Below are 25,236 nucleotides of genomic sequence, written 5' to 3'. Positions count from 1 at the left end.
CGCCGCCAATCCCATCTCGGGGGATTCAGGAGATCACGTCCGGCACCCTGCCGGAGAGGGGAATCATCTCCCGGAGGTCTCTTCATCGCCATGATCGCCTCCGGATCGATGTGTGAGTAGTTCACCCCTGGACTATGGGTCCATAGCAGTAGCTAGATGGTTGTCTTCTCCTCATTGTGTTATCATGTTAGATCTTGTGAGCTGCCTATCATGATCAAGATCATCTATTTGTAATCCTTCATGTTGTGTTTGTTGGGATCCAATGAATATTGAATACTATGTCAAGTTGATTATCAATCTATCATACTCCCTCCGTTCCTTTCTATAGTGCCTATAGATTTTTGGCATTTGTTTCAGAATATAAGGTTGTAGCTTAGCTTTTTTTCAATTACCCCCTCCTCGTTCAGCTCCCAAATCGTTCAGCTCCCAAATTTATTATGGTAAGTTAGGAAGATATGGATTTCCCAAATTTTACGTTGATCTCAAATCGTTTAGCTAGGGGTCTTGTGTAGAAAATACTCTTGCGCTAATTTCCGTGCCAAAAAACTATAGGCACTATAGAATGGAACAGAGGGAGTATATGTTATTTATGTTCTTGCATGCTCTCCGTTGCTAGTAGAGGCTCTGGCCAAGTTGATACTTGTGACTCCAAGAGGGAGTATTTATGCTCGATAGTGGGTTCATGCCTCCATTAAATGCGGGACGAGTGACGGAAAGTTCTAAGGTTGTGGATGTCTTGTTGCCACTAGGGATAAAACATCGATGCTTTGTCTAAGGATATTTGTGTTGATTACATTACGCACCATACTTAATGCAATTGTCCGTTGTTTACAACTTAATACTTGGAGGGGTTCGGATGATAACCTCGAAGGTGTACTTTTTAGGCATAGATGCATGTCTGGATAGCGGTCTATGTACTTTGTCGTAATGCCCTGATTAAATCTCATAGTACTCATCATGATATATGTATGTGCATTGTTATGCCTTCTTTATTTGTCAATTGCCCAACTGTAATTTGTTCACCCAACATCTGCTATCTTATGGGAGAGACACCACTAGTGAACTGTGGACCCCGGTCCTATTCTTTACATCCGCAATTGTTCTTTACTTGTTCTTCGCAAACAAACATCATCATCCACACTATACATCTAATCCTTTGTTTACGAGCAAGCCGGTGAGATTGACAACCTCGCTGTTACGTTGGGGCAAAGTTCTGTGATTGTGTTGTGCAGGTTCCACGTTGGCGCCGGAATCCCTGGTGTTGCGCCGCACTACACTCCTCCGCCATCAACCTTCAACGTGCTTATTGGCTCCTCCTGGTTCGATAAACCTTGGTTTCTTTCTGAGGGAAAACTTGCTGCTGTGCGCATCACACCTTCCTCTTGGGGTTTGATACGTCTCCAACGTATCGATAATTTCTTATGGTCCATGCCACATTATTGATGATATCTACATGTTTTATGCACACTTTATGTCATATTCGTGCATTTTCTGGAACTAACCTATTAACAAGATGCCGAAGAGCCGATTCTTTGTTTTCTGCTGTTTTTGGTTTCAGAAATCCTAGTAACGAAATATTCTCGGAATTGGACGAAATCAACGCCCGGGGTCCTATTTTGCCACGAAGCTTCCGGAAGACCGAAGAGGAGTCGAAGTGGGGCCACGAGGTGCCGCCACCATAGGGCGGCGCGGCCCGGGCCCCGGCCGCGCCGACCTATGGCGTGGGGCCCTCGTGTGGCCCCCACGTTGCCCTTCCGCCTACTTAAAGCCTCCGTCGCGAAACCCCCGGTACCGAGAGCCACGATACGGAAAACCTTCCGGAGACGCCGCCGCCGCCAATCCCATCTCGGGGGATTCCGGAGATCTCCTCCGGCACCCTGCCGGAGAGGGGATTCATCTCCCGGAGGACTCTTCACCGCCATGGTCGCCTCCGGAGTGATGAGTGAGTAGTTCACCCCTGGACTATGGGTCCATAGCAGTAGCTAGATGGTTGTCTTCTCCTCATTGTGCTTCATTGTTGGATCTTGTGAGCTGCCTAACATGATCAAGATCATCTATCCGTAATTCTATATGTTGTGTTTGTCGGGATCCGATGGATAGAGAATACCATGTTATGTTAATTATCAAGTTATTACCTATGTGTTGTTTATGATCTTGCATGCTCTCCGTTATTAGTAGAGGCTCGGCCAAGTTGATGCTAGTAACTCCAAGAGGGAGTATTTATGCTCGATAGTGGGTTCATGTCTCCGTGAATGCAGGGGAGTGACAGAAACCCCTAAGGTTATGGATGTCCTGTTGCCACTAGGGATAACACATTGATGCTATGTCCGAGGATGTAGTTATTGATTACATTACGCGCAATACTTAATGCAATTGTCCGTTGTTAGCAACTTAATACTTGGAGGGGTTCGGATGATAACCTAAAGGTGGACTTTTTAGGCATAGATGCGGTTGGATGGCGGTCTATGTACTTTGTCGTAATGCCCAATTAAATCTCACTATATTTATCATGACATGTATGTGCATTGTTATGCCCTCTCTATTTGTCAATTGCCCGACTGTAATTTGTTCACCCAACATGCTTTTATCTTATGGGAGAGACATCTCTAGTGAACTGTGGACCCCGGTCCATTCTTTTATACTGAAATACAAATCTGCTGCAATACTTGTTTTACTTGTTTTCTCTCGCAAACAATCATCTTCCACACAATACGGTTAATCCTTTGTTACAGCAAGCCGGTGAGATTGACAACCTCACTTGTTTCGTTGGGGCAAAGTACTTTGGTTGTGTTGTGCGGGTTCCACGTTGGCGCCGAATCTCCGGTGTTGCGCCGCACTACATCCCGCCACCATCAACCTTCAACGTGCTTCTTGACTCCTACTGGTTCGATTAAACCTTGGTTTCTTGCGAGGGAAACTTGCCGCTGTGCGCATCACACCTTCCTCTTGGGGTTCCCAACGGACGTGTCAATTACACCCATCAAGCAAATTTACGGCGCCGTTGTCGGGGAGATCAAGACACGCTGCAAGGGGAGTCTCCACTTCCCAATCTCTTTACTTTGTTTTTGTCTTGCTTTATTTTATTTACTACTTTGTTTGCTGCATTATATCAAAACACAAAAAAATTAGTTGCTAGTTTTACTTTATTTACTGTCTTGTTTGCTATATCAAAAACACAAAAAATTAGTTACTTGCATTTACTTTATCTAGTTTGTTTTATTTACTACTGCTAAAATGGCCACCCCTGAAAATACTAAGTTGTGTGACTTCACAACCACAAATAATAATGATTTCCTATGCACACCTATTGCTCCACCTGCTACTACAGCGGAATTCTTTGAAATTAAACCTGCTTTACTTGAATCTTGTTATGCGAGAGCAATTTTCAGTGTTAGTTCTGATGATGCTGCTGCCCATCTCAATAATTTTGTTGAATTGTGTGAAATGCAAAAGTACAAAGATGTAGATGGTGACATTATAAAATTGAAATTGTTTCCTTTCTCATTAAGAGGAAGAGCTAAAGATTGGTTGCTATCTCTGCCTAAGAATAGTATTGATTCCTGGACTAAATGCAAGGATGCTTTTATTGGTAGATATTATCCCCCTGCTAAAATTATATCTTTGAGGAGTAGCATAATGAATTTTAAACAATTGGATAATGAACATGTTGCTCAAGCTTGGGAAAGAATGAAATCTTTGGTTAAAAATTGCCCAACCCATGGACTGACTACTTGGATGATCATCCAAACCTTCTATGCAGGACTAAATTTTTCTTCGCGGAATTTATTGGATTCAGCTGCTGGAGGTACCTTTATGTCCATCACTCTTGGTGAAGCAACAAAGCTCCTTGATAATATGATGGTTAATTACTCTGAATGGCACACGGAAAGGGCTCCACAAGGTAAGAAGGTAAATTCTGTTGAAGAATCCTCTTCCTTGAATGATAAGATTGATGTTATTATGTCTATGCTTGTGAATGATAGGACTAATGTTGATCCTAATAATGTTCCGTTAGCTTCATTGGTTGCCCAAGAAAAACATGTTGATGTAAACTTCATTAAAAATAATAATTTCAACAACAATGCTTATCGGAACAATTCTAGTAATAACTATAGGCCATATCCTTATAATAATGGTAACGGTTATGCTAATTCTTATGGGAATTCTTACAACAATAATAGGAACACACCCCCTGGACTTGAAGCTATGCTTAAAGAATTTATTAGTACACAAACTGCCTTTAACAAATCGTTGAGGAAAAGCTCAATAAAATTGATATTCTTGCTTCTAAGGTTGATAGTCTTGCCTCCGATGTTGATCTTTTGAAATCGAAAGTTATGCCTAATAGGGATATTGAAAATAAAATTGTTACTACAGCAAATGCCATCCAAGTTAGAATTAATGAGAATATAAGATTAATGGCTGAACTGCGTGCTAGGTGGGATAGAGAAGAAAATGAAAAACTAGCTAAAGAAAAAAATGTAGCTAAAGTTTGGACTATTACCACCACTAGCAATGCTAATGATTCACATGTTTCTGCACCTCCTACTATCAATGGTAAAATAATTGGTGTTGGCAATGTTTCTACTCCTAGTGCAAAGCGCGCAAAATTACCTGAAACTGCTAAAACTGCTGAAACTGTCTGTGATAAAACTGCTGAAATTTTTTCCAACCTTGGGGATGATAATCCCATTGCTTTAGATTGTAATGATTTAGATTTTGATGATTGCCACATCTCTGAAGTTATAAAGTTCTTACAAAAACTTGCTAAAAGTCCCAACGCTAGCGCTGTAAACTTGGCTTTCACAAAACATATTACAAATGCTCTCATAAAAGCTAGAGAAGAGAAACTAAAACTTGAAACTTCTATTCCTAGAAATCTAGAGGATGGTTGGGAACCCATCATTAAAATGAGGGTCAAAGATTTTGATTGTAATGCTTTATGTGATCTTGGTGCAAGTATTTCTGTTATGCCTAAGAAAGTCTATGATATGCTTGACTTGTCACCATTGAAAAATTGTTATTTGGATGTTAATCTCGCTGATAATGCTAAGAAGAAACCTTTGGGGAGAGTTGATAATGTTCATGTTATGGTTAACAATAACCTTGTCCCTGTTGATTTTGTTGTCTTGGATATTGAATGCAATGCATCTTGCCCCATTATATTGGGAAGACCTTTTCTTCGAACCGTTGGTGCTACTATTGATATGAAGGAAGGTAATATTAAATATCAATTTCCTCTCAAGAAAGGTATGGAACACTTCCCTAGAAAGAGAATGAAGTTACCTTATGATTCTATCATTAGAACAAATTATGATGTTGATGCTTCATCTCTTGATGTTACTTGATATACACTTTCGCGCCTAGGCTGAAAGGCGTTAAAAAAGCGCTAATGGGAGACAACCCATGTTTTTACTACAGTATTTTTGTTTTATATTTGAGTCTTGGAAGTTGTTTACTACTGTAGCAACCTCTCCTTATCTTAGTTTTATGTTTTGTTGTGCCAAGTAAAGTCTTTGATAGTAAAGTAAATACTAGATTTGGATTACTCGCGCAGAAACAGATTTCTTTGCTGTCACGAATCTGGGTCTAATTCTCTGTAGGTAACTCAGAAAATTAAGCCAATTTACGTGAGTGATCCTCAGATATGTACGCAACTTTCATTCAATTTGGGAATTTTCATTTGAGCAAGTCTGGTGCCTTAATAAAATCCATCTTTACGGACTGTTCTGTTTTGACAGATTCTGCCTTTTATTTCGCATTGCCTCTTTTGCTATGTTGGATGAATTTGTTTGATCCATTAATGTCCAGTAGCTTTATGCAATGTCCAGAAGTGTTAAGAATGAATGTGTCACCTCTGAACATGTTAATTTTTATTGTGCACTAACCCTCTAATGAGTTGTTTCGAGTTTGGTGTGGAGGAAGTTTTCAAGGATCAAGAGAGGAGTATGATGCAATATGATCAAGGAGAGTGAAAGCTCTAAGCTTGGGGATGCCCCGGTGGTTCACCCCTGCATATTCTAAGAAGACTCAAGCGTCTAAGCTTGGGGATGCCCAAGGCATCCCCTTCTTCATCGACAACATTATCAGGTTCCTCCCCTGAAACTATATTTTTATTCGGCCACATCTTATGCACTTTGCTTGGAGCGTCGGTTTGTTTTTGATTTTTGTTTTGTTTGAATAAAATGGATCCTAGCATTCACTTTGTGGGAGAGAGACACGCTCCGCTGTAGCATATGGACAAGTATGTCCTTAGGCTTTACTCATAGTATTCATGGCGAAGTTTCTTCTTCGTTAAATTGTTATATGGTTGGAATTGGAAAATGCTACATGTAGTAACTCTAAAATGTCTTGGATAATTTGATACTTGGCAATTGTTGTGCTCATGTTTAAGCTCTTGCATCATATACTTTGCACCCATTAATGAAGAAACACCTAGAGCTTGCTAATTTGGTTTGCATATTTGGTTTCTCTAGAGTCTAGATAATATCTAGTATTGAGTTTTGAACAACAAGGAAGACGGTGTAGAGTCTTATAATATTTACAATATGTCTTTTATGTGAGTTTTGCTGCACCGTTCATCCTTGTGTTTGTTTCAAATAACCTTGCTAGCCTAAACCTTGTATCGAGAGGGAATACTTCTCATGCATCCAAAATCCTTGAGCCAACCACTATGCCATTTGTGTCCACCATACCTACCTACTACATGGTATTTATCCGCCATTCCAAAGTAAATTGCTTGAGTGCTACCTTTAAAAATTCCATCATTCACCTTTGTAATATATAGCTCATGGGACAAATAGCCTAAAAACTATTGTGGTATTGAATATGTACTTATGCACTTTATCTCTTATTAAGTTGCTTGTTGTGCGATAACCATGCTTCTGGGGACGCCATCAACTACTCTTTGTTGAATATCATGTGAGTTGCTATGCATGTCCGTCTTGTCTGAAGTAAGAGAGATCTACCACCTTAATTGTTGGAGCATGCATATTGTTAGAGAAGAACATTGGGCCGCTAACTAAAGCCATGATTCATGGTGGAAGTTTCAGTTTTGGACATATATCCTCAATCTCATATGAGAATAATAATTGTTGCCACATGCTTATGCATTAAAGAGGAGTCCATTATCTGTTGTCCATGTTGTCCCGGTATGGATGTCTAAGTTGAGAATAATCAAAAGCGAGAAATCCAAAATGCGAGCTTTCTCCTTAGACCTTTGTACGGGCGGCATGGAGGTACCCCATTGTGACACTTGGTTAAAACATGTGTATTGCGATGATCCGGTAGTCCAAGCTAATTAGGACAAGGTGCGGGCACTATTAGTATACTATGCATGAGGCTTGCAACTTGTAAGATATAATTTACATAACTCATATGCTTTATTACTACCGTTGACAAAATTGTTTCATGTTTTCAAAATAAAAGCTCTAGCACAAATATAGCAATCGATGCTTTCCTCTTTGAAGGACCATTCTTTTTACTTTTATGTTGAGTCAGTTCACCTATTTCTCTCCACCTCAAGAAGCAAACACTTGTGTGAACTGTGCATTGATTCCTACATACTTGCATATTGCACTTGTTATATTACTCTATGTTGACAATTATCCATGAGATATACATGTTACAAGTTGAAAGCAACCGCTGAAACTTAATCTTCCTTTGTGTTGCTTCAATACCTTTACTTTGATTTATTGCTTTATGAGTTAACTCTTATGCAAGACTTATTGATGCTTGTCTTGAAGTACTATTCATGAAAAGTCTTTGCTTTATGATTCACTTGTTTACTCATGTCATTACCATTGTTTTGATCGCTGCATTCATTACATATGTTTACAAATAGTATGATCAAGGTTATGATGGCATGTCACTTCAGAAATTATCTTTGTTATCGTTTTACCCGCTCGGGACGAGCGGAACTAAGCTTGGGGATGCTGATACGTCTCCAACGTATCGATAATTTCTTATGTTCCATGCCACATTATTGATGATATCTACATGTTTTATGCACACTTTATGTCATATTCGTGCATTTTCCGGAACTAACCTATTAACAAGATGTCGAAGAGCCGATTGTCTGTTTTCTGCTGTTTTTGGTTTCAGAAATCCTAGTAACGAAATATTCTCGGAATTGGACGAAATCAACGCCCAGGGTCCTATTTTGCCACGAAGCTTCCGGAAGACCGAAGAGGAGTCGAAGTGGGGCCACGAGGTGCCGCCACCATAGGGCGGCGCGGCCCTGGCCCCGGCCGCGCCGACCTATGGCGTGGGGCCCTCGTGTGGCCCCCCACGTTGCCCTTCCGCCTACTTAAAGCCTCCGTCGCGAAACCCCCAGTACCGAGAGCCACGATACGGAAAACCTTCCAGAGACGCCGCCGCCGCCAATCCCATCTCGGGGGATTCTGGAGATCTCCTTCGGCACCCTGCCGGAGAGGGGATTCATCTCCCGGAGGACTCTTCACCGCCATGGTCGCCTCCGGAGTGATGAGTGAGTAGTTCACCCCTGGACTATGGGTCCATACCAGTAGCTAGATGGTTGTCTTCTGCTCATTGTGCTTCATTGTTGGATCTTGTGAGCTGCCTAACATGATCAAGATCATCTATCTGTAATTCTATATGTTGTGTTTGTCGGGATCCGATGGATAGAGAATACCATGTTATGTTAATTATCAAGTTATTACCTATGTGTTGTTTATGATCTTGCATGCTCTCCGTTATTAGTAGAGGCTCTGTCCAAGTTGATGCTAGTAACTCCAAGAGGGAGTATTTATGCTCGATAGTGGGTTCATGTCTCCGTGAACTGCGGGAGTGACAGAAACCCCTAAGGTTATGGATGTGCTTGTTGCCACTAGGGATAAAACATTGATGCTATGTCCGAGGATGTAGTTATTGATTACATTACGCGCAATACTTAATGCAATTGTCTCGTTGTTAGCAACTTAATACTGGAGGGGGTTCGGATGATAACCTGAAGGTGGACTTTTTAGGCATAGATGCAGTTGGATGGCGGTCTATGTACTTTGTCGTAATGCCCAATTAAATCTCACTATATTTATCATGACATGTATGTGCATTGTTATGCCCTCTCTATTTGTCAATTGCCCGACTGTAATTTGTTCACCCAACATGCTTTTATCTTATGGGAGAGACACCTCTAGTGAACTGTGGACCCCGGTCCATTCTTTTATACTTGAAATACAAATCTGCTCGCAATACTTGTTTTACTTGTTTTCTCTGCAAACAATCATCTTCCACACAATACGGTTTATCCTTTGTTACGGCAAGCCGGTGAGATTGACAACCTCACCTGTTTCGTTGGGGCAAAGTACTTTGGTTGTGTTGTGCAGGTTCCACGTTGGCGCCGGAATCTCCGGTGTTGCGCCGCACTACATCCCGCCGCCATCAACCTTCAACGTGCTTCTTGACTCCTACTGGTTCGATTAAACCTTGGTTTCTTACTGAGGGAAACTTGCCGCTGTGCGCATCACACCTTCCTCTTGGGGTTCCCAACGGACGTGTCAATTACACGCATCAGGGTTCCCAACGAACGTGTCAACTACACGCCATCATCTGCCTCTATAGAAGTGAACTGGGAAGCGAAAGCCTCCAAAGAGGAAATAACACCTCGGAGATCCTTAAGGGAAAAAGGATGTTTTGCAAAGAATTGTCAGAAAAAGCACATTCCAGGAAATTCATGATGTATTTTAAAAGGACTTACAGAAGGAGGAGTCGTGGTGGCGGCAGGAGCATCTTTTCCTTTTGAAAGGGAAGAAGCAGTCGATGCCTGAGCCGTGGCAGCCGCCTTAGGAGCTGAAGCTTCAGAAGCAGCAGCGACTGGCGGAATAGCATCAGATCTGGCCTTCTTAGGCGGAGGCTCGGCGAAACCTTCATCACTAAAAAAAAAGGGGAAATGGTCGACAGAAGTTACGAAAAGAATGCGAGGTATAAAGGGACAAGCTATGGCATCGGGGAAGAAAGCGCTTACATGTCGAAGAGATCGTCTTCATCGGCAAAGCCGCCGGTCGATCTCTTCGCGGGCGAAGCCCTGGTCGCCTCCATAGCTGCATTAACAAAGGCATCATGATCAGCGTCATCGTCACACACTGATCCCTCTGTGTCGCAAGCATCATCAGCTGAGGGAGGAAGATCGGTGTGAACAGTTTTGGATTCTATTGGATCGTCATGATCGCACTCTGGGCCAACATGCTTGACAGTATGAAAATCCACAGGTACTGAAGAGCCTCTTCCTTCAGAGGTATCGTTTGGCGAATCATGTAAAACTTCAGGGTCTACGAGGATCTGTCGAAGGGAAAAACGAATGAGAACAATGATGCTTATGTTGACTAAGTGAGAGTAGTATAATAAGAATTTCAAAAGGGAAGTTACCTCCGGCGGTGGATGTTCGGCATCAAAAGGAGTGTAAGAAGATGTCAATGGGATCGAGTCCTCTTGACTAAAGAAAGTAAGGCGACGGACTTCATCGAGCAGTTCCTTTTCCGACAGTTCGGCAGCATTAATCCTGGTCTCATCCTTTGGACCCGAATACAACCACATCGGGCGAACTCTGGCCACGACTGGTTGAACTCGACGTTTCAGAAACACGGCCGCTACCTCTGTGCCGACCATGGTTTGGCCATCAGCTTCCTTGATCCGAAGAAATTTTGCAAATAGTTCATCGGCTGCTACTCTTTCGTCGGGAGAGAGAATATTCTTCCAAGAATTCTTAGGCTTGGCTTCAAGGACATCGGAAAAGCAAGGAAGCTGGGATTCGGGTGACAAGGAATCCTTGACGTAAAACCATTTCAGTCTCCACCCTTGCACGGATTCTCGCATTGGGAAATTGAAGTAATTAACATCCGAACGAGCTACAAATCCCACTCCTCCGGTGACGAAGGATCCGTTACTACTGCTGTATCTCTTCACATAGAAGATCTTTTTCCACAACCCAAAATGAGGCTTAATGCCCAGAAATGCCTCGCAAAGGGTGATGAACACAGCAACGTGAACGATTGAGTTGGGAGTAAGTTGCCATAATTGGATCTCGTAAATTCGCAAGAGGTGGAGGAGGAATTCATGAGCGAGAAGCGAAAGACCCCGATATAAGAACGACAAGAACATCACGGTAAAGCCAGTAGGGGGATTAGGCCGAGAAATCACACCTGGAAAGATCACATTCCCTTCATCGGAGGAGATCAATCCCAGGCTTCGGGATCTCTTCTCGTCACGACTTGGTGACGGTTGAAGCTATCCAATCTCCGGGCTTGGTTACTGAGCTTGGTGGCGCTGGCGGCGCCGGAGCTGGCGGAGGAGCGTTTGAGGCACCCTCCTTCGGAAGAATCGAGGAAGATTTGGTGGCGTCGCCACCGCTCGTGGAACTGGCGGCGGCGCTAGGGTTCTTCTTCTTCACCATCGCAAGATCTGAGAAAAACTGGAAAGCAGTGGTGGCGGCGCAACAGTTGCGAAAGGGAGAAGAGGAAGGACGACGAAGGGATGTTATGACAAATGAAGGGGAAGATTAGGGATTTTCATCCTTTGGGAAATTTAAGGAAGGCCCCGTACTGCTAAGAGGACCTTTTTCTTCAGTTAATGGTTGCAGAAATCGAGGAGGTGCCTCGGTAACTGCGTAAGAGGAGCAGGAATTGCTCGAAAAAAGGGCCGACGGGTCGCATCTTATCAGTCAGAATCGAGGTGTCAGTAAAACGTCATCAATGACGTCATGTGAAATGATTGCACACGAAGGAATAAAAAGCTATCGGATGCTTAATTTGAAGTCTATGCACAGATTGCAAAGCATCTACACCTAGACTCGGGGGCTACTCCCATCGGGAGCGCTGGACGCGCACCCGACAAAATGAGGTCTCAAAGGAAAAACTTGACTCGAGCCTGCACACGGGCGCAAGCGCCCGTGCCCAGACTCGGGGGCTACTCCCATCGGGAGCGCTGGACGCGCACCCGACATAACTTTTTTCGCACTCCAGGATCATGCCCGGGGACTTGATTCTGTGTAGGGTAACGTTGTTTTGTCATCGGCAGTTAACCAACAAAAGTTGGGCACGTTACTTATCATCCCTTGCATAAGGAAAATATATCGGATGATCTACGAAGACCTGCAAACAAACTTCGACAGAGAAAAATGTTCGAGTGGCACAACTTGAGTCTACGCACGGATTGCAAGCATCCGTACCTAGACTCGGGGGCTACTCCCATCGAGAGCGCTGACGCGCACCCGACAGAAGAAGATGATGCGGATTCAAGGACAATCAAGAGAAGAATCTTGGGAGGAGACATGCTTTAGTCTCTACCCGAACTACCTTCGGCTAGACACTCGGGGGCTACTGACGTGGCATTACCCTTCGGGTAACCAATGTTGCCCTACCCTATGTTTCCTAGCTGGAGGCCCATGAAGGTACTCGGTGGCGAGATGGGCCGCTAAAGCAATGCGACGGAAGATATCTTGGAGTACAAGACTCGGAAGGAGCCGAACAAGGAAAGTCTAGAGATAGATCTACTATAAACCTAGTCGTACTCGACTAGGCCTCTTGAGACCTGACCTCCTATATAAAGGCCAGGAGAGGGGCTGTCGAGGAACACAATCAATCTTAGCAATCTTAGCCAACAGAAGCTTAGAGCTAGGTCACCCTAGCGATTAGCCATCTCGACGAGATCTCAGCCGAACTATTCGCCACCCCATTGTAACCCATTATCATCATAATTAAGAACAGACAGGCAGGACGTAAGGGTTTTACCTCATCGAGGGCCCCGAACCTGGGTAAATCGCTCTCCCCGCTTGTCTGTGAACCGATGTCTCGTGTCAGCTTGCAGGATTCCATCAACCCTAAGCCCCTATCGGAGGGCATTGCCGAGGAGCACCCTCGACACTTGGGTTAAGTTTTAAGAGATCCTTCTCTACATTAGTAAGTGCCTTCTCAGATGCTGATTGGGCAGACTGTGTTGATGATAGAAGATCAACAGGAGGATTTGCAGTATTTTTTGGACCTAATCTAATTTCTTGGAGTGCTAGAAAACAGGAAACAGTCTCAAGATCAAGCACTGAGGCTGAATACAAAGCATTAGCAAATGCTACTGCAGAAGTTATTTGGTTAGAGTCATTATTGAAGGAACTCGGTGTTCATAGAGAGAAAATTTCATGTTTATGGTGTGACAACATGGGAGCAACATATCTCTCAGCCAATCCTGTTTTTCATGCAAGAACAAAGCATATAGAGATAGATTTTCATTTTGTAAGGGAGAGAGTAGCAAAGAAATTGCTCGAGATCAGATTCATCCCTTCTCAAGATTAGGTGGCAGATGGATTCACAAAGGCTCTACCAACACGGCAGTTTGAAGCTTTTAAAAACAATCTCAACCTTAGGAAAGGTTGTGATCGAGGAGGGATGTTAGAGATAGAATAGTTAGTTAGATAGAGCTAAGTTGTTTCTATCTTTATGTTCACGCCAAGCATCTGTAGATAAAGATCTTGTGCGGTTTTCCCTCTCTCTATCTCTTGTAACAACTATGTAAATCTCTGCCAATGTTGGCCTATATAAATACGGAACCGAGCCGAGTCCAAGGCATCGTTAAACCAAGAATTATCACAGCATCAATATCGATCTACATTTTCTCAAAAAAGAAAATTATTCACGGATCCATCCAATGGGGCCGGATCACTAACTTGTCAAAATCCCTGCCAGTGTCCTATTCGCAAAAAAAAAATCCCTGTATTTGTTGGCAAGGAATTCCTTTGCTACGCCCATCGCACGCTGGACCTCAGGAGCCGATGAATTTGAGCAAGGATGCTCTATGTAGAGCAGTGCAGATTCTGTTGTCATAGGCAAGCTTGAGAGTATCTCACTGCAATGCCTCATGCAAGTGGGAACCTTCAATTTTTCTGCAGCCATCAGGATGTCGAGCAGAAAAGCGGGATCAGTTGTAGTCAACTTCCCGCTGCACGTGTAGCGTAAAAGCTCCATAACAGCATTTTTCTCTGTTCCAAGTAGAACAAAAATAAAAATTCATAAGGATTACAGAAACAGTTAATAAGGAAGTAACAAGAAGAAGACAACCTTTTGCATCCTAAAGACTGGCCTTTCTTTATCAAAGACAATACAAAGTGGAAGAAGCTATGAAGCATAATCTTCCATTTATCATAAATAATCATGTTTTTCTTAGAAGAAACAAAAAATAATGGCACAGACGCAAATTAAAAATTTGAGGAAGAATGTTAAACTTTATCTATCACATTACCTGAATCAGAAATTCTAAATGGTAACCTTTGATTCAACACCAAAAAAAAGCAGAGGTGGAAAGAAAGAATGCAGACTAATTTCTACCTAAAATAAAGGTGATCGGCACACTGGTGGAAAAACAGGCTTCCGGGAAGCCCCATAAGTCGCGAAGGTAAAGGAACCGCGACTAATGGGGTCTTTAGTCGCGGTTCGTGTGGCGAACCGCGACCAAAGGCTCCGGGCCCGTGGCGCACGGTGGCCAGCCGGTGCACGTGGGAGGCTTTAGTCGCGGTTGGCCAGCCCAACCGCGACTAAAGGTGCTCGAAGGCCTTTAGTCGCGGTTGGCCAGCCCAACCGGGACTAAAGCCCCTCCCCTATATATACCCATCCGAGCAGCCAACACTTAGCCATTTGGAGCCATTCTCTTCACAAACTTCACAAGTGAGTGTTAGGTTTGCTTTTGGTTCCTCTTATGCACATAAGGTGTTTGATGAAATGCCCCAAGAGCATGAAACAAACATGATATGAAGTGTTGGAGTCACACTTGAGCTTTCTCATTTATTTTTTCCTCCTCGATCGCGGTTAGCAACTTGAACCTTTGATGTGTCATTGATAAAATATGCATGTGTGTGTAGTTCATTGTTTAATTTATATTGTTTGTAGCTAGTTAGTTTAACAAATGCATGATGGTTAATTATATATTTTATATTATAATAATGCGGATGAATCGGCAATGGATGTACGGTAACCGACTCTCCGGCGAGTTCGAGTACGGGTTTGAAAGATTTCCTCGTAGTGGCTAATGCGAACAAGCGGGGGGTTTTGTTATCTGTCCATGTGTTAAGTGTAAGAATCGGAAGGGTTACTCTTCCTCAAGAGATGTTCACATGCACCTGCTTCGGCACGGTTTCATGCCAAGCTATAATTGTTGGACCAAGCATGGAGAAAGAGGGGTTATAATGGAAGAAGATGAAGAAGGGGATGATTTCAATGATGAAAGCTATCTTTCTCATTTCGGTGATACTTTCATGGAGGATGCCGAAGGTGAAGGGGAAGGTGAAGAAGAGGCACGTGATGATCCCGTTGATGATCTTGGTCGGACCATTGCTGATGCACGGAGACGCTCGCGAAACCGAAAAAGAGAGGGAGAATTTGGATCGCATGTTAGAGGATCACGGGAAGGCGCCGTACCCCGGATGCGATGATGGTCCGAAAAAGCTGGGCTGCACACTGGATTTGCTCGAGATGGAAGGCACAGGCAGGTGTAGCTGACTCGGCATTTGAAAACTTGCTGAAAATGTTGAAGAATATGTTTCCAAAGAATAACGAGTTGCCCGCCACTACGTACGAAGCAAAGAAGGTTGTCTCGCCCTCTAGGTTTAGAGGTTCGAAGATACATGCATGCATCAACGATCGCATCCTCTACCGCGGTGAATACGAGAATTTGAATGAATGCCCGGTATGCACCGCATTGCGTTATAAGATCGAGGCGATGACCCCGGTGACGATGTTGAGGGCCGAAACCCGGGAAGAGGGTTCCCGCCAAGGTGATGTGGTATGCTCCTATAATACCACGGTTGAAACGTCCGTTCGGGAACAAAGAGCATGCCAAGTTGTTGCGATGGCACAAAGAGGACCGTAAGTCGGACGGGGAGTTGAGACACCCCGCAGATGGAACGCAATGGAGAAAGATCGACAGAGAGTTCAAAGATTTTGCAGCGGACGCAAGGAACATAAGATTTGGTCTAAGTACGGATGGCATGAATCCTTTTGGCGAGCGAGCTCCAGCCATAGTACCCGGCCCGTGACTCTATGCATCTACAACCTTCCTCCTTGGTTGTGCATGAAGCGGAAGTTCATTATGATGCCGGTGCTCATCCAAGGTCCGAAGCAACCCGGCAACGACATCGATGTGTACCTAAGGCCATTAGTTGATGAGCTTTTACAGCTGTGGGGCAGACCTGGTGTCCGTGTGTGGGATGAGCACAAAGAAGAGGAATTTGACCTACGAGCGTTGCTTTTCGTAACCATCAACGATTGGCCTGCTCTTAGTAACCTTTCGGGACTCGTCAAATAAGGGATACAATGCATGCACGCACCGCTTACATGAGACCGAAAGTGTACATTTGCCAAATTGTAAGAAGAACGTGTACCTTGGGCATCGTCGATTTCTTCCGAAAGGTCATCCGAGTAAGAAAGAAAGGCAAGCATTACAACGGCAAGGCAGATCACCGGCCGAAGCCTGCGGAACACACTCGGTGCTGAGGTATTTGATATGGTCAAGGGTTTGAAAGTCATCTTTGGAAAGGGTCTCGGCGGACAATCGGTTCCGAAGGGAGCCGACGGGCACGTAGCCATGTGGAAGAAGAAATCTATATTCCGGGAGCTAGAATATTGGAAAGTCCTAGAAGTCCGCTCCGCAATCGACGTGATGCACGTTACGAAGAATATTTGCGTGAACATCCTAAGCTTCTTGGGCGTGTACGGGAAGTCAAATGATACAAAGGAAGCACGGCGAGGACCAGCAAAGTTTGAAAGACCCCGATGACCCGCATCCGGAACGGTTTCAAGGTCGTGCCGCCTACGCTCCGACCAAAGAAGAGAAGGTCATCTTTTTTGAATGCCCGAGCAGTATGAAGGTCCCGTCGGGATTCTCGTCCAATATAAAGGGAATAATAAACATGGCGGAGAAAAAGTTCCAAAACCTGAAGTCTCACGACCGCCACGTGATTATGACGCAATTGCTTCCGATTGCTTTGAGGGGCTCCTGCCGGAAAATGTTCGAGTAGCCATTGTGAAGCTATGTGCATTCCTCAATGCAATCTCTCGGAAGGTAATCAATCCGAAGTTCTACCACGGTTACGGAACGATGTGATCCAATGTCTTGTCGGTTTCGAGTTGGTGTTCCCGCCATCCTTCTTCAATATTATGACGCACCTCCTGGTTCACCTAGTCGATGAGATTTCCATTCTCGGTCCTGTATTTCTACACAATATGTTCCCCTTCGAGAGGTTCATGGGAGTATTAAAGAAATATGTTCGTAACCGTGCTCCTCCACCTGCTGGTAGGTTAGAGTGGGTGCGGTGGAAGCCATGAGAGAGTGATGAGAGATTGTAGAGATGTGATGCTGGCCAAGCCGGGCTACCTATATGTAGTGACAAATGGCGGGAAAAATGGGAGCGGGAAGACGAGGAGGCGGGAAGAAAGAGGCGGGGAGAAAGTGGCGGGAAGAAATTGGCGGGAAAAAATTTGGCGGGAAGAAAGAGGCCGGAAGAAATTGGGGGGAAACAATTGGCGGGAAGAAATGGCGGGAAGAAATGGCGGGAAGACGAGGAGGGAAGAGGGGGTCGGCGGAAAGAGGCGGGAAGAGGGGGCCAACGAACTTTTGAATTGAATTAGTTTTATTTTTATGAATTTTTTGGTATATTATTTGTATTTTTTACATTTTGAAATGAATTAGTTTTATTTTTCTGAATTTTTTGATATATTATTTGTATTATTAACATTTTGAATTGAATTAGTTTTATTTTTATGAATTTTTTGGTATATTATTTGTATTTTTAACATTTTGAAATGAATTAGTTTTATTTTTCTGAATTTTTTGATATATTATTTGTATTATTAACATTTTGAATTGAATTAGTTTTATTTTTCTGATTTTTTTGGTATATTATTTGTATTTTCAACATTTTGAATTGAATTAGTTCTATTTTTCTGAATTTTTTGATATATTATTTGTATTTTTAAAATTTTGAATTGAATTAGTTTTATTTTTATGAATTTTTTGGTATATTATTTGTATTTTTAACATTTTGAAATGAATTAGTTTTATTTTTCTGAATTTTTTGATATATTATTTGTATTATTAACATTTTGAATTGAATTAGTTTTATTTTTCTGATTTTTTTGGTATATTATTTGTATTTTCAACATTTTGAATTGAAAAGAAAATTGAAAAGAAATTTGGAAAAGACCTTTAGTCGCGGTTGGGGACCCCAACCGCGACTAAAGGGTCTTTCCGGGGAACCGCTCAAATCCCGCGAAAATACCTTTAGTCGCGGTTGGGGTCCCCAACCGCGACTAAAGGGTTACCTTTAGTCGCGGTTGGGGACCCCAACCGCGACTAAAGCCGCCTCCCTATAAATATCGCGCCGCCCCGCGGGCGCATCAGTTCTCGATCTTCTCTCTTCCTCCTCGCGCTCGTCGCTCCGCCGTCACTGCCGCGCTCGTCGCTCACTCGCCGTCGCCGTCGACAGGCTGCCGCGCCTCGCCGTCTCCGTCGCCGCACTCGCCGTCGCCGCCGCCGTCTCGTACGTCGCCGCCCCGCCCACACCTGCGCGCGCGCGCGCCCGTGTCCGTGTCTCCGCCGCCGCTCGTACGTCGCCGCCGCCGCTCGCAGTACTGAGAGAGAGGAGAGGGAGAGAGAGCGCGGCGCCGTGGCCGCGCGCGCCGCTGCTCGCCGCCGCCGAGATGCTCGCCTGAGAGAGAGAGAGAGGAGAGAGGCCGGCCGGCGCGGCGCCGCCCCCGCGCGCGCGCGGTGTGAGAGAGACAGAGAGAGGGAGAGGAGAGCTAGCGCCCCGGCATTTTTTTTCTTTTTTTTTTTAGTTTTTGTTCTTGTGAATTTTAAAACAAAAAATAACTAAAATTTGAGTTAAAAGTTTGTGTAAAATTAAAAAACTAAAATTTGACTTAAAAAGAACTACAATAATTTGACTTAAACGAATTAACGTGTTGTTAATTAAAATTGTAAACTAACTGAAATCTGACTAATTAAGTTTTCTTAAGCTAGTTACAGAATTTTGATCACTAAAATTTTTACTAAAATTTGTTTTTTTAACTTAACTAAAAATTTTATACACTAACAAAAGTTTGACTTAACAAAATTTAACAAATATGTAATATGTAACAAAATTTAACAAAAATTCTAATGATCAAAATTTTAACTTAAGATAACTTAATGATCAAAATTCTGTAACTTAAGAAAACTTAATGATCTCGGTCACGCGGTCACTGCGGCGAGGGTTATGTGTCCTCGGCACCGCCACAGCCCTCTCGGTCACCGCCACACCGGTCTCTCGGTCACGCGGTCACCGCGTCCCCCTTTCGCCACCGCCACCGGTCTCTCGGTCACGCGGTCACCGCGTCCCCCTTTCGCCACCACCACCGTTCTCTCGGTCACGCGATCACTGCGTCGACCCCCTCTCGCCTCCCTCGTCGCCCTCTCTCTTTATATGTAGAAGAGATGTGATAATGCTGGCATATACACAATTAATTTGTTTTGACTACATGTTTTCAGGACTGACATATGGCGGACGATAGAGCTGACCCGATTCTGGACAACTATGATCCGGACGCCGAAGACCATATGTTCGGCATCATAAAAGGCGATATTCCTTTTGTGCCGACCGGAGAAGAAGAAGATGATATCGCTTCTTATCTGAACCTTGAGTGTGAAGATGAAGGGCGCCGTCAGCAAGCAGATGATGCCGAAGAAACGTCGATAAACGACGATCTTCAATTGGAAGTAGCAACCACCTCCGGCGCCGAGGTATATATATATATATATACATATTGAGCGTCTGGTGATACAACTAACTGATTTGAATAAATGTGTGTGTACTAACGCGCGCGACTCTCTTTCTTATTTTAGCCCTCGGCCGGATCGTCGAAAAAATCGAGTACGTCGTCGTCAAAGCGTGGCGCAACCAAGACGATGAAAGCAGGAGAAACATGCACCATCGATGTTGTCGACGAAGCAACCGGCAGGCCGCCGGAGCCCAGCAAGAACGCCACCAAGTTTGTCGGCCAATGCGGAGCCGTTGTTAGAGACAACGTCTCGATCACCCGCCAGGAGTGGAATGAGCCAAAGAAGGCACGTGTTGGTTTCACTTTTGTCGAACGAGAGAGAAAAAAAGATTGCTTCAACAAGCTTATGGAACATTTCGTTCTACCTCCGGAATACCGCAAATACGATGAGGAGGGTAACAAGATTGCGGAAAACAAGAAGAGGCGCAAGCTAGTCAAACAGTTCGCTCTTTCTAGGATGGCCAACGCATTCCGGAAATACAAGCAAAATCTAGCCCATGACTTTGTCAACCAGGGCAAGACTCCGGATTTCAAAGGACAATATGAGAAACTGCAACATGATTGGCCAGAATTTGTGAAGCAAAAGAAATCGGAGCGGTTCCTTGAACTATCGAAAAAAATAAGGAAAATGCGGCCAAGAAGGAGTACAATCATAAAATGGGGCCGAGGAGGGTATCGCTTTTGGCAGCCTAAGTGGGAGAAGATGGAGAACGAGCCGAGGGCGCGAGGAATCCGTCCGAGTACGGAGGGATGGGACCCAAGGGCCAAAAGCTGGTGGTACGGGCATGGGGGATCGCCGAACCCGGAGACAGGGGAGTGTGTTTACCAGGGCAAAATAATTACACCCACCCAAAACCTTATTGAGGCAATGAGGGATGCTCAAGAGGGGAGGATCAGGTTCAACGGAGAGAACGACGCCACGACAAAAGCCCTCGGGAATCCCGAACACGGAGGACGTGTACGAGGCATGCCCGGGGACATTTCGTGGAAACTAGGGTTCCCCGAGAAAGATGACCCGTACGGTTACGGAAGCCGTAAGAGAAAGATGGATCGGGATGCGGATGTTGTGGCGAAGTTGGTAACGGAAATGGATGTGATGAAGAAAACCGTGAGTGTACTAGTCGCCGAAAGAGATGCAGCTCGGGCGCAGCATGAAGATCATCCAATGGATCTCGGAAGCCAGCAGCGGAGAAGAAGCAGCGTGGCTTCCACGGAGGCCTCACCGGCTGGTGCACCGACGATCGAAATTACTGCACCGGAGCCTCAGCTGGTGGTCGAAGTTACTGCACCGGAGCCTCCTCACTACCCCGTGGACGATATGTAACATCCCAAATTTCAAATAAAGGAAGAAGAACAATTTCAATTATCCAAAATTTAGAACCAACAAAAACTTTTACTTGCATATAGTACCCTGCATAGGACTTGTGCATTTTGAGTGCTATGCCATGATGTTTGTTACTTTGTGTTTGTGATGAACTCTAAAACCCTAGAGTGATCAAGTGATCATCATAGTTAAATACCTCAAAAAGAGAAAGAAATCAAATATCACAAAAACCCTAAAAACCCTAATATAAGGTCTATGTCATTTTTGGTAAATCTGATCTTAGACCCATTTGATCTTCACCAATAATTGTGTTATGATATTAAAGAATGAATACAACTTTGAGAATCAAAGATTTACTTTTCAAACCATTTTCAAAATTGAAAACATGATCACATATGATCATGGTCATTTCTGACTTTTCTAGTCTGGTACCTACTTTGAGCCTCTCTATTTCAATTTTTCCAAACCAAACAAATCCAACTCTTGGCATGTCATCCAAGTACTCAACAAGGTGAACAACTTCGTAAAGATCACCATATCAAATTCATCATGGATCAAGAGATAGAAGCATGCCAAGATGAGACTTTGAAACATATGTAACAATCTCCAATTTTGAAATGTGATCAAACCAGGCCACCACTTGCTCACCACTTGACCTAGCATTGACCACAAGACCCTCCTACACCAAACCCATGCCTTGGAACCCCCGGACACGACCAAACACGGCCTAGCCATGGCCATGCCGGCCACGTCGCCCACGACACGCCTCCCTCTCTTTCTCTTCATCATCGCCACGGCCACCATGTCCAACGCGTCGCCCATGATCCCGGGAGATCGCCTCGTACCCGCCGTTGGTCGAGGAGACGCCGACAAGCCCCGGACGACGCGCGCCCAGGACGCCCCGGTACGCCGCCAACGGCATGGCGACGTCACCCGGTGCACGGACACGTCCACGCGGCGCTCGCCGGATCTCGCCGTACCCGACCATATCCGCGCGCCGTAGTACCTCTCTCGCCACGCGGAGCTCGCCGGACACGCTCACGTCACCCCCTAGCGTCTACCGCCGCCGGAGAGGAAGCTTCCTTCCGCCACGGCCGCGGCGAGACACGGACGCGCCCGACCGTCGTACGCCCCCATTTGCTGCGCCGTTGACGCTCGCGAGTACCGCCTTGACGTGGTGAACACGACCCCGTCGTCGCTTAGCCCCCCGGCTCACCGGAGACGCCGCGCCCTTGTCGACTTGCCGCAGCACCCACGGCACCCCTCACGCCCTATAAAAGGAGACCTCCCCTTGATGATCCAAGCACACCACCAGCTTCCCCTCTTCTTCCTCGACCTCCCCAAGCACCTCGCCATGATCGATTAGCCACCGCCGCCGCCCAATCGACGCCTCACTGCCGCGGAAGCCCTGCAGCAATCGCCGGAGAAGGAGGCCGCCCCTGACGACGCCGCTGCTACAGGCTGCTTCGCCGTCGTCCACAACCTCGTCGAGCACATTGCCCAACCCTAGCCGGAGCCACGGTGAGCCTCCGACCCCCTACCGCCGCCGTGCCGGTGAACCCATCTCGCCGGAGACGACGATGGCCCGAGTGCCGTCCGATCTCATTCTAATCCAACGATCCACTTTCAAACATACCGTTTCGGCTATTATGAGTCGCCGACGGGTGGAGCCCACTGTCGGGCGGCCCGCGCGTGCACGGATGCGTGGTGGGCTGGCCTTGGGCCGTTTTTAAACGTTTCGGCCCACTTAGCTTTCCCGCGTAGCCCAGGTAATTCAAATTCGATTTATCCAAATCCATTTAATTTCAATACTGGTTCCAACTTAGAAATTCAATAGATTGAAATTGGCTAAACCAAATCTGATGAACTTTATGTTGTTGGAAAGCTAAGAAAAAGATCTAACCAATGCCACTGGCCCCATGGTCAGATTCTTGGTAGAATAAATGTGATAAAAATAACAAGACAGGGACTTTTACTTATTCAAATAATTATTAAAAATCAACCAAAACAGATATTAAGTTAATTCCAACTCTAGTAGCTCACATTTGACTTACACTAATTGTTTCTGCAAGAAAATAGTGTGGTCACTTTGCATGATCATGCCCTAGTTTAATTAATGGATCATTTGACTAGTTTAACTAGTTGATATTATCCAAAACTACTAAAGTAAACCTTGTGAAGTTGTATACTTCATTTAAATTTGTCTCACATGAATTCATGGGATGTTTGGACCCTGGTTTCAAACTCTCTTATATGAATTACTTGAGATTTAAATCAAATGTAGTGTTATTTAAATAGTATGAGGTGGTCTACCTCATTTAAATCATTTTCTCCAATAAGGATGATGAATGGTTGACTTGGGTCAACATAGGATTCATGTATTGCTGTGGAGAAATTAAATTTTAAGAAGATTCAATGAGAGGAAATTATTTCCCAAACTCCATATGAACCTTACTTCTCACATATGAATAAGAGGAAATCTTTTTCCTCAAGTCACCCACCAATACACTTACTTATTTTATGTGTGTGCTTAGTATAGTTTGTGTGAAGTAATGATGTGTTTAGATTAGCCTTTGAGCTTGTTTGGTGATTATACTTCGTATTCAAATTTAGACGCTAGCACCGGAGATTATCAAGAGGAAGGAGAATTCTACCCCGAAGAAGAAGGAGAAAACCTAGAGAATTACCAAGGCAAGATAATACTCTTGCAAAGTGCAAAGCTCACCTTGAGCAAGGCACCATGATTCTTACTTCTCTTTATACAAGTCTATCTTATGTGTACACCATACAAGTTCTACTTGTTGTGTTTTCCAAGGATGAACTAAAATTGGGATAGAGAACAAGATTACTAGATGAGAAGAGATAGCAAAGCAAAGTAGCACCCCTCATGATTAGTGCTAGTGCTAAAATACTAAAATTTGACTATATTAGATGGGAGCATGTGAATGGTGGATTTTGAAACCTTGGAATGATGAAGCATTCCATTGAAGAGTTTGAAGTTGAAGGTGAACAAGAGAAGATGGTGATTTTTGATAAAAACCCGATATTGGTTTGAATGCGATACCTTTCCAATTTTTGAGTACCCCCACAATACCTGATTATGGGTAGGGCTTAACTCGGAAGTTTATAAATTTTAGTATGAGTTCCCTCCGAACACACATCATAGGGGTTATGCTGAGGCTGCCTCCGTTGTTGAGAAAGGATGTGAATTGAGGTGAAATTGTACGGCCAAGCCCCGTGCGGTTCCTGGGTTAACAGTTGGTTTTCACCGGGAGGCCAAGCTCATGGGGAGAGGTGCTCATACTAGGATGTGTAAGTGAAAGGTTATGGTTGATGATCCGCGTACTCGTGTTACGGTGACTCGGAGTTATTCCGACGGATGAAATCAAATGTTGTGGCACAAGCGTGCAACCTCTGCAGAGTGTAAACCTATTCGAATAGCCGTGTCCACGGTTACGGACGGTTGGAAAGGCCATACGGTTTCCGGTGTCAGATTTTCGAAAGCTTTAGTAAATATGAATGGTGACTTGGTGACTCTTTGGGATTTGAACCAATGATGTGGGAATGACACTAATGTTCCCACTTAAGTTAGTTAGTACATGATCCAGGCTTGTGAACTAAAATTTGGCTTATGCAAGTTAAATTAGAGTTTAGTTTCTTTAATGGGCATTTTACAATAGTATTAGTTTGCAAGTACTTGAAGTACTTACGGCTTTGTCCCTGGCTATTCAAATGGCCAGAGTACGAGGAGGAACGGAACTATCATGAGGATGACCAGCAGGACGCCTACGACAACTAGGGGTTTCTGACGTCAAATGTTGGCCTGTGGACTAGAGAGTCCCGTTACTATTACGCTTCCGCTATGTATGAACTTATGTATGTTGTTGATTTGGAAATCAACTATTTGTGTAATATGAATCATGTGATTCAAGATTGTATGACACTATGGCTTGTAATAAATAATGATCGTGATATTCGACTATTATGCCTCGCAACAACATTATCCCGGGATTGCGATGAATGACATAATAGGCATCCGGACTTAAAAATCCGGGTGTTGACAAGTTGGTATCAGAGCCATTATTTGACCTTAGAAGACCC

General features: G+C 44.3%; 1 protein-coding gene across 1 annotated transcript in view; it reads right to left on the bottom strand.

Moving 5' to 3' along the window:
• Window positions 1–25,236, bottom strand: part of LOC124680297 (BTB/POZ domain-containing protein POB1-like) — a 100,105-nt gene that overhangs the window by 62,128 nt on the left and 12,741 nt on the right. Inside the window, exons 3-4 of the mRNA XM_047215367.1 lie at window positions 14,245–14,270; window positions 13,715–13,984 (exon numbers count right to left, since the gene is read on the bottom strand). Of these exons, the coding sequence (XP_047071323.1) occupies window positions 13,715–13,984; window positions 14,245–14,270 (296 nt within the window). The remainder of the gene's footprint in view (window positions 1–13,714; window positions 13,985–14,244; window positions 14,271–25,236) is intronic.

Source organism: Lolium rigidum, unplaced genomic scaffold (assembly GCF_022539505.1).
Source record: "Lolium rigidum isolate FL_2022 unplaced genomic scaffold, APGP_CSIRO_Lrig_0.1 contig_1215_1, whole genome shotgun sequence".
Taxonomy (NCBI): domain Eukaryota; kingdom Viridiplantae; phylum Streptophyta; class Magnoliopsida; order Poales; family Poaceae; genus Lolium; species Lolium rigidum.
The sequence above is the reverse complement of the archived record's forward strand: the minus strand, read 5'-3'. Positions and strand labels throughout refer to the sequence as shown.